The sequence below is a fragment of the Panthera onca genome, chromosome C1, assembly GCF_046562875.1.
Source record: "Panthera onca isolate mPanOnc1 chromosome C1, mPanOnc1 haplotype 2, whole genome shotgun sequence".
NCBI classification, from domain to species: domain Eukaryota; kingdom Metazoa; phylum Chordata; class Mammalia; order Carnivora; family Felidae; genus Panthera; species Panthera onca.
Window position 1 is genome coordinate 65,434,943 of NC_138346.1, and position 14,118 is coordinate 65,449,060.

The 14,118-nt window shown below is 39.2% G+C and overlaps 1 protein-coding gene across 1 annotated transcript in view; it reads right to left on the reverse strand.

Moving 5' to 3' along the window:
• Positions 1–11,750, reverse strand: part of LOC132670997 (uncharacterized) — a 515,422-nt gene extending 503,672 nt beyond the window's left edge. The window contains exons 1-3 of the mRNA XM_060621410.3: positions 11,670–11,750; positions 11,127–11,363; positions 10,453–11,012 (exon numbers count right to left, since the gene is read on the reverse strand). Of these exons, the coding sequence (XP_060477393.3) occupies positions 10,453–11,012; positions 11,127–11,363; positions 11,670–11,750 (878 nt within the window). The remainder of the gene's footprint in view (positions 1–10,452; positions 11,013–11,126; positions 11,364–11,669) is intronic.
• Positions 11,751–14,118: the final 2,368 nt, after the last annotated feature.

Below are 14,118 nucleotides of genomic sequence, written 5' to 3' on the forward strand. Positions count from 1 at the left end.
AATTTTTCTCCCAAAGAGAAAAAAATATCCATCACAAGGAATGAGACTGAAAGGAAGTTTAGTGATTAAGATGTCTTTTGATGTACAGAAAGGAGTAAGAGAACACTCCTAAAAACAACATGCATTGCATTGCACACTCTAGGATGAACTCACCTGTATAAGAAAGACAAAAAATCTCACATCACTGAATAGTGGCAGAGAAGTTAACCATCAAAAGCTTTGATTTATATTCAGTGCAAAATATCAAAGACAAAAGGGAAAATCTAATTATGTTTTTCATTTTTTTTAATTTAAAATGTTGTAAAATATTCTAGAAAACTGGGGATGAAAAGATAGGGAAGGAATCACCTATTTTCCCACCATTTGATAACACATTTATAATTTCAGTGTCCATATGTGTAGGTTTTATATAGCTATAATAGGACTCATACGTAATTCTGTACCATTTTCCCCAAGAAACATGATAGCATATGTATTTTTATTTTATTATAAGCCTCAATTCTACTTTTAATGGCTGTATGTTACCCTCAATTGGACATGCCTAAGTGTATTATTGGCCATTTGTGTTGCTTCTGATTTTATATTTTACATAATATATCTATCAACATCTTCAAACATAAGACCTTTTCCATATTTTGTACTATTTCCTTAGGATAGGATCCCAGAAGGAATATTAATGGATCAGACAGTATGAATATTTTTGTAGTTTTTTCCCCCTAAATGCTGCCAAATTGCTTTTCAAAAGGGCTGTGCCAATTTTAATTGCAACGAACAGTTTCTGAAAGCACCAGATTCACTGCATCCTTGCCAACATGGGACATGATTATTTTTAATATTGTCATTTAGTAGATGAATAGGAAGTGCTCACATTGCTCATATAATTTATTAGTCTAGAAGACCAGAGATAGGAAAAGAGAATGCCTGACATTAAGGAACAATTTGACAAAATCTCCCCATTTTAAGGGGCTCTCTTTGTGATCACGACAGTTATGCACATGCTAGATCACCAAACAAGATGAGTTCCCGATAAACTGCATACCTCCAGAGCATGCTGATAGAGAAGTGTAAACCCGGGTGGGAGTGTCTAGGGAAATGTTAGGAATTGATGTCTTTAGTTCAGTCTAATTCAGCATTATTAATCATGCAACTGAAGACAAGAAAAGCAATATAATTAAATGTGAAAACAAACAAACATACATTTTTCAAAGTAAACAAACACACATATGTCTGAAACCAGTGACTCCACTTCTAGGTCCTATAGACTCTCATACCCGTGAAATAATGTGTACAAGATTACTCATGACAGCAATGGTTGTGTTAGCCAAAACATTTGAGAAAATAAAATTTTTCCATCAGGAGGGAAATGTTAAATAATAAATAAATTATAGTACTTTTGACAAATGTAATACCATAGAGTTTAAAGAATGAATGAGGAAACTCTACGTATCTACTTCAACAGTCCTCCAAGATTATTGAGTTTAAAAAGTAGGAAGCAAAGCATGTATATAAAATGTTACCATCTGTATAAAAATTGAGAAAAAAAGAAAAAAAGTTTAAAAGTTTAGTGTTTGCACGCACTTGGCAATCTCTGAAAAGATACTAAGAAACAAATGAGGGTGGTTACCTATTTGGGGTGATGAGGACTGGGTGTACAGGGCAAGGATGGGAGAGAGAGAGAATTTTTACTGTGTATTTTTTGAACCATGTGTATATTATCCATTCAAAAATTAGATATATCATTTAACAAAAGAAGATAACAACAAAATTGGCCCTATCTTATACGCTGGGATGGAACTAGCTATCAGATTGCACATTCCCATGAACCACAAGGCAGTGACTATTAGAGGGAACAAATGATCAGCCAATTCTTCTTCCTCTTCTGTTCTTTTCAAATAATTGCATTATTTGTTCAAGTATAATTCATGAGATCATCAAAGTCATTCTGTACAGAGCTCAGCCAATAATGCCAAAGTAAACTACTATCCCAAAATGTATTGTAATAACAATGCACTTAGGCTTTTAAGAAAATTCCACCCACTGCCATATCTAGACCCCTTTGTTCTTCAGCACTTATTATTTCTGAGCTGTAGGTATGAACCAAAAAGAAAAAAAAATCAAAATATTCAGCTATATTTGCTTTCTGATTTATATATGGAAGCATGGTTTTCTGTCTTATTGTAATGATATTTAACAGAATCTTTCATGGTACTTAATAAATAACTGGAGCAGCCTATAATTTATCTTAAGCTATAATAGCTCATATTGTCTCAATTTAAGCACAAGTTAATGAGGATTAGCAGAATAACTGATGAGATACACACACATATCAATACATGTAATCACTTTTATTCTGTTTTTAACTTGCTATGCCAATAAGAATTTTTCATTTGACCTGTAAAATGCAAATACATTTTCAATTCTATTACAGAGATAAAGATTTGAGAAGCAAAGTCCAAAATGACTCCTGACTATCAAAGTAGGAAACCTAGCCAAATTTCACTTATAGTAACAAACAATGTGGAAAAAGGAATATTGTACAATTAGCTCCTTTCCTTTCAAAATTAAATATACCAGTCCAATGTTTTGCTTCCAACATAGTTGTATGGACGCCCAAAGCCACTATCATTCCTCTAATTATTCTTTTGTTTGTTTTAGTGTAGATTTTTGTGTGATTAGTAAAGCAGTGCCTGCTCCTGGCAAAAAATATTTTTCTATACTTAAAAGTAAAATTCCCATAATCCCAGTATTCCCCCAAAACAAATGTTCACATCTTATTTAAGCCTTTTTATATATGCAAATGTCAGTTCTTCCTTCATAATATTACATTCTGTATTTTTCACTTATTTCATCAACATTTTCTAAACTTATTTTCAAAATCTTTCAATATCATGATTATATACCATAATTGAATCACTCTATTATTGGCCAAATAGATTCTTTTTTTCTATTAAACTACTACAAATGGCATTTTAATGAAACTGTGTATTTCTGATTAATTACATGGAATTAGTTCCTAGAAGTGATATTACTGAAACAAAGGAAACATTTTTAAGGCTTTGGATACACACAGTGGAAATCTGTTTGTTTTGTTTTGTTTTTAGTTTTACCTGTCCAGAGTCCTTTTTCCCTTCTGCTGGTAAGAGTGCCTTGATTTTCCTTTGAATGTGTTCTTGATAGGACTGCCCAGTGATTCACTGACTAAAGTGTAGGCATAAAACCTAAGCTAGGTCATATTTCTCATTCCAGGAATCTGGTTCTGGAGCAAACTGATACATTGACAGAAAAGGACTGATGCTCATTTATCCCATTGATGGTACCTGGCAAAGATTTCATCACCTTCTCTTGTGATTTCTGTAGCTACTCTGTTTCCTCTCCTTTGATTCTGTAAGCTACCAAATACCTTCCTTTGGGGTGGATCTTATTTAAGTTAGCCATAATTAATTTCTGTAGTATGCAACAGAAGAATTCTGTAAACACCAATGAAGAGCCTTACCAGAAATTTAGGAGAAACAGGTTTTGTTAAATGAGCCAAACTTCACTTGTAATCTTTGCTACTTTGATGAGCTAAAAAGTACTATCATTTAAAAATTTGTTCCTTTACTTTTGAAGTTAAAATTTTAGATGCTTATTAACCTTATATATTTCTGTTTTATAAATTATGATTTGTCCTTTTTTCTACTGGTATACTTATAATTTTTAGTAGCCAATAACTATGCCTATTGCTCCCCAAATATGGTCAAGGCACTAGGGAAAATGATGAACATAAATCTCTCTTTTCAAGAAGTTTTCAGGTGATAAAGGGAATAGATATAAGCCAGGAATCACAATATTTTGAGGTAAGTCCTCTAACAAGAAAACACCGAAAGGTTTTTGTAACAGTGAATATGAAACTGTTATTAGCAATATGTGTTCAAAATATTTTCTTGGTTTATTTTTGGCTTCTGACTTGAAACTGTTAAATTTTACAAGGTCATATCTTTATATTTGTCCCATTATATTTGTGTTTGTGAAGTTTTTATTTTCTTCTAACTTGATTCAGAATTTCTTTATAGTAACCCTTCATTTCATCTGTCACTTATTCTGGAATGTGGTGTGAGATAGGGAGTGTATATTTTTCACATTCCATTATTCCGTTTGCTATTCCATAGGAACTTTAGAATCTCTAAATCTTACAATAATCTCTTTGGCTTTTAATTTGGATTATCTAGATATGTGAATGTCTATATATGTGTATACATGTATGTAATACTATTATCATTTTACAGACACAGAAACTAAAGTAGTGATGGGCTAGGCCATGGTAGGAACTCACCAGCACTCTGGCACAGACAAATGTAGAGTGGAGTCTATTATTAGATCATATTCCCTATTCATAATGAATTGGGTACATTTAGTGTAATTTTTCTTGTCTAATAGCATTTACATTATAACTAATTGTTTACAACCAAACTATTTCTGGCCATTGTTTTTGACTGCTAAGTGCTAAGGACCCTGGGGAAAATCACCCACACATTTTATTGTCCTGTAAAGAACTGATTCAGCCCTGATGTAATCTATGTATGTCATGAAAAAACTTCATACTCAAAGACCAAACAAAATGCTAAGTGCAATAACTAACTCAAAACCAAGTGTCTCTTCACACCACTGTGGAAGCTGTTTTCTGATGGAGTCTGGCAGGAGGGTTTTTTTTTCTTCTTGAGTGAGGAAAGTACTAATTCTTTAAAGTCCTCTCCCTATCCGTACAAGTTCCCCTTTCCGCCTGCTTTTTTGTTTGTATTTTTTTTGTTTTGTTTTGTTTTACGCTAACTTAGAGCGGTAGCTCTTAAGCTTTTCTTAACATTTTTTCCTTACTATGGAACATTCGAGAATGCAAAAAGCTTGCAAACAATTTTGGCATTTCTTAGAGTCCCTAAAGCTCACGTATTGATCCCTTTGAGGCCCACAGACCTTTGGAAATAAAAAAAAAATCCTATGCTAGAGACATAAATATTTAAAAGGAATTCCATAGACACAACAGCTGAATAAAGTACAAATATTTTACATGCAAACTTACCTCTAGCCCTATAAATCTTAGATGACATCTCTAAATGCAATCCAATTTATCATTTTCTTGATCCCAACATAATATTAATATAATGCAGTATTATGTCAGATATTAAAACATTTAGATGTACAAATTGGTAGGTACAGTCATTCTTAACATTACTATTTTACAAAATACAGAGCTGTTTAATGGGCAACTGACATGGAGTGAATGAACTTACACACCTAGTAGTTGACAAGGGGTGTTTCTAGATCTGGCTCTACTTTCAACTGACTTTAGGCAATTATCAACTTCCGGGAGTACAGTTCTTCCTTATACCTAGTGGAGGTTGGACTGATGACCTGGATTCTTCCCAGGTCTAAATATCTGATTCTTGCTTAGCTCTCACCCAACATTTTTATAATCACCCAGAACTGGCTTGTGTGCAAGGTATAATAACTGCTGGTTGGTTTCCTTGCCTTTTTTTTTTTTTTAATTTTTTTTAACGTTTTTTATTTATTTTTGAGACAGAGAGAGACAGAGCATGAACGGGGGAGGGGCAGAGAGAGAGGGAGACACAGAATCGGAAGCAGGCTCCAGGCTCTGAGCCATCAGCCCAGAGCCCGACGCGGGGCTCGAACTCAGGGACTGCGAGATCGTGACCCGAGCCGAAGTCGGCTGCTCAACTGACTGAGCCACCCAGGTGCCCCTCCTTGCCTTTTTAGAATGAGTTTTGCATTTGGGCCACAACAGAGCAAAACCAGGCAAAAAAGGTAAAGGTGTGGGCTGGTAATATATACGTTCTTAAATCTAGATAAATAAAATATTGAGATAGTATTATCAGGAGACTTTTTCCCATCTCCTAAAATTAGACTGTTAACAGCAATCTTGAAGATTTTTCTTAAATGATGAAAATCCACTCAGAAATGACTGTTAGTACTGTGTCAGCACTAATATCTTGTCATAATAGAACTTGTGACTAAGTTGGCATTAGTTCATTATATAGTATGGTTTCTTGGGCATACAATTTCAGCCTTTCTCCAATATGAAAAAATTGTTCATGAACCAATTTTTGAAAGTCAAGCTAGATTCTTGACTTTCTATATATGAGGGTCAAAACAAAAATAGCAAGTCTTTGGAGATGTAACCTCAAGGCTCTAAAGAAAATAACTACATGGAAAGCACAAAAAGTGAAACTGGAATTATAGCTGCACACTGTTTTATGCATAATAGAACTTGGGAAAATATCACAAAGTTTCATCTATAATTGGACTGATTGGACGACCACATTGATTTTGAATTAAAGACAAACTTATTTTGAAATTTTTGAAGTATTTTGCCATTTCTTATTGGAGAATCAGATTATGAGTCTTTTTTCTGATGCAAATACATTAGGGAAACTTTGACCTCAGATGCTAGGATTTTTTATCAACTTTCACAGAGGTACATGAATATGTCACTCTCAATTTGGAAGAAGTTTTCTCATTAAAATTATGCTTTGGGATCTTTCCTTACTACTTCTAATTCACTCATCTCCTTTAAATGAGGTTATGTTAACAAATGTCTTTTAAGATGTTGTTAATTTGAAATAAATTTGTTAAAGAATGTTTCCCATTTTAGTTCCTCTGAAAAATATAATTTGATTTTAAAGAATTTTTAAAGGACAGATAATTCTGTCATTTCATTGCTTAACCATCTTTGAACCCCTCTCTTACCTTTAACCTTCCTCATATAGTGCTGTTATTGTTCGGATCTATCAACTCAGGAGTAACATGTATTAGATTATCACCACTATTACTTTCCAGTTCTTAGATTAATTCGAGTATATTTGTGTAGGTGTGGGGGTAGGTGTGTATTAATTGGAAAGAAAATAAGATGTGAAGAGACTGGACCATGGGGTGGAGATTTAGAAAAAAATAGATCAGTAGGACAGAGAAATATTCCTCAAGCTTTTTTACTTATTATATTTTTTGTTTATGATCTATTTCACTCCAGTAAAATACAAGCTTCATGAAGGCAAGGGTCTTTGTCTGATTTATTTTCTAATATAGTCAAAGCAACTAGAACAGTGTCTTGCACCTAGTAGGAACACAGTACAATTTGTTAAGTTTTAAGTGAATAAACCAGTTTCATAATTAGGATGAACTTTTGTCTTATAAAGTACCTTTTTCATCATTCAGGTTCAGTTGGCTAATTTGTTTCTAATGCAAGGTGGTTACATTCCTCCTGAGAGTGGTTCCAGTATACGTGTATGTGTGTGTGTGTGTGTGTGTGAGAGAGAGAGAGAGAGAGAGAGAGAGAGAGATAATGCAGTGAATTTCTGATAAACTAATTGGCTGAGGTATTTAATTCCCCAAAATATGTTAGTTTTCAATAGAAAACAGTAATTTCATTACTGAAATGAAAACAAATTATTATTAATAAAATTAAATAAACCTCACTATCTTACCTAATAATGTAGAAACTCTAATCATGACTCTTTTGGACAAATCAAATATGTTTATTTAATAAGATCATGGTGTTTTTGCATTGCTATTTATAGTAAATGGGATCTTTTTAGAAAAGTTATGCAGTGTTGAAATTAAAATCTGGCATAGGTCAAAAAGTGAATTTACTGGCCTAGAGTCTTGACAAGTTGACATTTACCTAAGTTACTAAAATCCATGTGAAAAAGATGGCAGTCTGAGCTCATGGGCTGCCCTGCAGCAAAACAAGTCAAAACTGAAGTGAATTTGCAGAAGTGGCAGAACCTGAATCGCTTGTATAAACTAAGTGGCCAGCACTATTACCTCCTGTAAGCCTCTCCCCCACCACACAAGCATCTCACATCATTTCTGCTTTCAGTCAAACACAGACCCTACTGTTTCATCCTAATATTTATGTTCTTTGATATATTTCTCGGCATTGGATTACATTTTCCCCTCATGGTTTAAAAAATGTATTTAATTATTTGGGGGGGGGGGAATGTCCCCAAATAAAAGTGCCCCTGGTTAAAAACACACATGCACTCCTTAAAAATGAGTACAAAAGCTCTGTTTCTGTTTAAAGACTTGTGGCTTACCCCAATACATAATGCAGTGAATTTACAAGATGTTACTTGACAGCAATGTGAAAAACCACCTTCTCAGCTAAGTAGTTAAAATTTTCCTTAAAAGTTCTACTTTTATTACTGGTAACTTGGCTTTGATTTATCTTATTTTAAAATTATTAATAATTCATAATGCATTTTAATCCTCTCTCCCCCATATCAACCCACAGGGGAAAACAGTTCTACCACCTCATAGCATTGCATAAATGAAACACAAAGCTAAAATCAACTCCTTAATGTGCTTAAGAATCTTAATAAAGTCCTGAGAGTTACAACAACTAAAATATTGCAACTTTGAAATAATCACCTGGCAGCAGGTAGATTTGTGTTGAAACACAACAACCACAAGCTATACACTCTTGAATTATATCAGAAAACTCGTCTTTTAAACCACATGTGATGACTACTAAGGAGAAAATATTTACTACGAATTTTCTACTAACCCAAATGTAATGTATAAGTGTGTTCAACTACAGGTATTAAAAATTCCATTTGCAGTTCAGGAATTAAGTGATGAAAAATGTGGAACCATCTTCGGACACAAAACTAACATCACGGTTAGTTCACCAGTAAGTCATTCACCCTCTACACAATAATTTACATTACGAAATTGGATGAAAATGGAATCTTTACAATTAAAAACGTGAAGAGTGCTGACATTTTGGACAGCTCCCTCCTGATTTGTGTACAGTATTTCTAATTAGGTATCTTACTTTAGTTTTCTCTGCTTTACCAAATCAGAAATGAGCCCGACCAAAGTGGTTTCTGCTGTTTGGGTTGGGGTTTTATTTTTGTTGTGTTGTTGTGTTGTGTTTGGGGGCGACAGATTCTGCCAGTGAAAGAGATTAAGGAGCTACATAACAGGGAAAGTGCTGTTCTCAGTTCAAGATCCGGCTCCCTGTATTGAGCCAATTTATGTGTTTCCAAAGATTCTAGCTGGCAAGCTGGGAGCTGCCCTCTCCACTTCCATCTCCCGCTGCAACCCCATCGCCTCTGTAAAGGACCACAGCCTCTCTCCATCTGCGTCAGCATGGGGACAGTTCCTTAGTGCCGAGATATTTCAGGAACTTTCCCTAGCAGAGACTCCTACCGAGACACAGGCCACATACAAAACAATCGCCAAGACTAAGTTTGTGCGTCCTGAAGAGGGATGGAGAAACCACTACACCGAGCTACGGAGATTCGGACAGCCCAGCAGCACCAAACATTTACAGCAGCGCATAAAATCCGCCTTTTACAGAAAGGTTCGCAGCGAGGGTCCAACTCCCAATGGCTTTACAAAAAATAAATAAAAATAATTTAATATAAAACAAAAGCAGCGTCGGCACTGGAGGAAGCTGGGTACGTAAACCTAGTTACACTTCGTGGTCAACGTGCTCCAGGTCGGGTTGCCCAAATAGCAGCCGGCCGAACTTTCTCGGAGAACCGAGCCGCCCGCAGTCCGCAGCTGCCCCGGGTGCTGCAGGCCGCCGGGTCCCGACCCCGGAAGGTAGCCGGGCCAAGGCAGCCCCGGGAGGCAATGGCTCCACCTGGACGCGCATTCGAGCCCCGCCCCGCCCCGCTCCGGCGGCGCAGCGGGGTCGCGGACACCCGTGCCCCAAGCCGGCGCCGGCCAGAAGCAGCCTCTGACCGCCCCTCAAAGCAGGACTCTCTCCACCCCCAAATCTGCGCTCCCGAAAAGTGTAGCGAGCTTCCCACAAGGAGCGCCAGACAAAAAGCCGCCACTCCCCAAGCCTAGTTGCATCCCTCCTTTTCTTTGGTCCTTTTCTTGAGCGAGGCGGACTCAGGGTTACTTTCCCCTCCCCTCCGGTCCCTTTTGAAGTCCCCGGCGCAAAGTGGGACTTTGGGGAGCCTCGGTGAATGCGCCTGTCCCCTGGCGCGCCGGAACACAGCTCCCTCTTTTCATTAAGGCAGTAAAGTTCAATTTGCCCGGCTCTTTGCGAGCCATCGTGGACTTCCCCGTGCGTTCCGCGTGCTCTCCCTCCCGCTGAGCAGGGAGGCAAACCTATTCACTCCATCCCAGCCTCATTCCCTGAAGGACGCGGGTTCACGTCAGGGGACACCCACCGCGCTCCCTGCCAAGTGCCCCAAGGCGCGCGCCCACACACGCATGGACACACACAATGCCATCCCCGCGCTATCAAAGTGTGTCCGCGCCGAGGGGAGAACGCACGAACAGGAGTGGCACCGGCGCGGGCTTCAGCCTAGCCGTGCGTCCGGACTCGCTGTCCGGGTCCCAAACACCCTTGCCAGGATGCCCCGGGCACCACGAGCCTCGCAAGCCCCAAAGACAACACCGGCGGTCCCGGGGGCGCGCGGGCGCCGCCGGGCCGGATCTTACCCGAGGGGCGCGAGGTCTCCCGCCGCTTGGCTGGCCCGCGGGCCACAGGGACGCTGCAGCCGAGGTCCCGGAGATGCTGCTGCTCCGCTGCCGCTGCCCGGATCCCCGGTGCCAGCATCACTTCTCCGCCGCCTCCGCCTCCTCGTGCTCTGTTCTCTCGGCCGCCCCTCCCCGGCGGCCGCCTGCAGGACCGGCAGCGCCGGCGGCGCGGCGGGGTGGGCAGCAGCGGAGGCGGCGGCGGCGGCGGCGGCGGCGGCGGCGGCGCCCGCACGAGCTCGCCCAGCTGCACCAGCTCGAGCAGCCGCGGCGGCAGCCGGAGCACCCGAGCCCGGCTGCGCTTCCCCGGCGAAGGCTCTGGCCTCGGCGACTGACAACGCCCGGCAGCCAATCGCTGCCTCGCCCCGCGCGGCGGGGGGAGACCAATCAGAGCGGAAGGCCCAAGGTTTTCCTCCGCCTTTGCTCAGCAGGCTTGTTTCCGGGAGCGGCGGCGTCGCTGCTGGGGTTTGGGATGGGGGAGGCGCGCGAGCGGCGCGGGGTGGGGGACTCCTGGCTTGGGAGCCCTAGGTGCTGCGAGACGGCTGGGCCCGCCCAGGTGGGCCTGGGGCGTTTTCGGACTGCCGGGAGCCCGTGATTTGGCCGCAAAGGGCGCCCCGGGGTGACTCTGTCCCCAGAGCCTCGGCCCGGACGTACAGCGTCTTGGCAGCCCCGTGTAGCGGTCGTGGGACCCAAGTACGACCCGCGTTGCGGGAGAACGGATCCCTGGAGGTGGTCGCCGCCTTGAAGGAATCACGCGAACAGTCACCAGACAGCGCCCCCGTCCTTCTCCCTTTGGCAGCTTTGGTAGCAGAAGAGTGGTACTCGTGAGCCTCCGAACCGCTCCGAATAGTAATCAGCCCAGAAGTGTGCCTGAGCTATGCAAGAGGCGCAGGGAGAAATGTTCTCAAAGTTGTAGGTAGAGTGGACCTTCCCGATCTTCCCTCCAAATAAACTCTCCCACCTTCCCACCATTCAACAAAACACCTCGAGAAGCAATGCAAAAAAGAGTTTAAAAAGGCAACCTAGCTGGTTTGCCTTTTTTTTTCTTTTTCTTTGGAGAATCACACACGAATGATACAATATGTATGTGTGTGAGTGACACAAACACCAGATAAATGATGTCATTTAGGTTTAGCAAGGCAAGAAAAAGAAAACGGAGGTGGCAAAATCTTTTTTCTCACCACTCTTTCACAAAAACTGTAGTGGTCTTTCTTTGTGGAGTGTTTAAGTCCCTTCTGTGCAAATACATCGGAATGGTCCATGTTGCAGTAAAAAAACCAAAACAAAACAAAAAAGGAAGTTCTACATGAAGACTTGAATAGGTGTGGGTCTTTCCTCAAGTGAACTTTTCTTACTCCTCTCTTACAAGGTTGTCATGAAGGTCAAAAACCAAGTGCATGAATCAGCTACATGACTGTCTGACAAATAGTTGGAATCAGTATGTATTAGCTACGCTGCTGTTGTTTCTAATTATATTTTAAGTGATTTTTTTTTGCAATAATCACTCCTTTCTTCATTTACCTTCCTTTTAAGATAACTCCATGCATCCTGTGATTCCCAAAATAAACCCTGCCTAAATTTTTATGAGAAGGAAAATTTGATTGCAGAGGTATGTATTGCCATCTTTTAGTATACTGAAAATGTATGCATATCAGAACTATTTTTCCCAGTTTTCTTGTGCGCCTCCCCCCCCCCCCCCCCCCCGCTGCTCCACCTTCAGTCATTAAGCCAGTCTAATCTGGGAGCTAGACCATTTCTTCTTAAGGAAACAACTGTGCTAAAACAGGTATTGATGTTTATTTTTTAGGCTAAACCAAGAAATATGTACTACATCACAGTGAATTTTTAATCTAGAGAATGTTTTTAGTTGTTATTGTTTAGTTTTTTTAAATAATTATTTGTTATCATTTATTTTTGTTATTATTATTGTGTAACTAAAACTCAACACCCCCATCAACCACACGAGGTAGTCAATAACACAATGGAGTTGAAGTCTGGTAGAAAAAGAAAAAAATAAAATAAATGTTTTGTTCAAACTTCATGTGGAAAAGAGAGTTGGTATTTGCAAAATGCAGAAATATTAAAACTTAAATATTAAAATTAGAAAATTGTAATGGCAGTTAAGAAATATCTCTGATAGAATGTAAGTTTAGAATTATGTTCAATCAGGGGCGCCTGGGTGGCTCAGTTGGTTAGGCGTCCGACTTCAGCTCAGGTCACGATCTCGCGGTCCGTGAGTTCGAGCCCCGCGTCGGGCTCTGGGTTGATGGCTCAGAGCCTGGAGCCTGCTTCCGATTCTGTCTCTCTCTCTCTGGCCCTCCCCTGTTCATGCTCTGTCTCTCTCTGTCTCAAAAATAAATAAACGTTAAAAAAAATTTTTTTTTTAAAAATAGAATTATGTTCAATCAAAAGACTAGTCTTGACCAAAGAATGTTAAATATTAAGATGTTACCAAACTTTGGAACATTGTGTGCTACTTAGAAACCCTGAGATGTGCATATACAAATATTTACATAACTTTTGTAGCCACTTCTCTGTACCCTGACACATATACTATTTTTCAAGTATATTATTTTTTCATGTTATCTGGTATTGTGCAGTGTTAATCCTAAAAATATACAGGCCCTGCATTCCATATTCTTTAGTGATTAAGATCATCAAATGACTATATTACAGAAGCAAAAAAGTTAAAATCAGTAACATGCATACAGACATAAAGGTACTATCTCATAATGCTATGAATAATAGCAATATTCATTGCTATGAATATAGTGCGATGAATAAGCAGCTCTCAGCAAAACAAACCTGCACACTTAACAACCTACTAACAGTGGAAAACATGAAATATTTCAAATCTATACAGAAGAAAAATTAAGAAAAAAATTTAAAGTAGCTAAAAGAATCCCTGCTGATGCTGGTTTATGCATTCCTATGAATTTCAGGAGATGTGTTGGATAGAAAGTCTAATGTTATTTAATTATATGACCATTTTATTATCTAATTATGTTGAAATAAATAAATTATATTTACTTTTTTTTTTTTTTTTTGCCTACTTATATATGTCTGTTTTTCTCCTCATGCAGTGAGAGAACTCACTCATCTTGTTAGTGGAGGAAGAAATTTGGGCACTCCGTAAATCAATAACCACTTACTTATTCTTTATATACATAAAATAATTTCATATTAATTCATGCAAAAATCTATATCAAAAAATAGAAACTGAATACTTCATTGGAGTAGTTCTGACAAACGCTAAATCTAGCAGGCAGAAAACTGGATGAAAAGGAAAGAAATCGGCCTAGTTTCAGATCTGGTTATGACTAGGTGATTGCAGGTCGGTCACTGAAACTTTCACAGAATTCCATATCTGTAGAATAGAGATTAACAACAAAATCAAATGTATAGCTGCCTTTCCCAGATGTGAGGATTGATTTATAATTGAAACTTCAAGCCACAATGTGGCTTGCTTCAGAAAAGCCCTTCCCAAAAGGTAGAGCACTGAACTTTAATGATGTAATTACCCTCTCTCCAATGGAGCTTACTTTAATTCTCATGATGGTCTATTCATCATGGATATGTGATACCTATTTCTACAGAGAAACATATTAAGTTCCAAAAAGGTTATTTTAC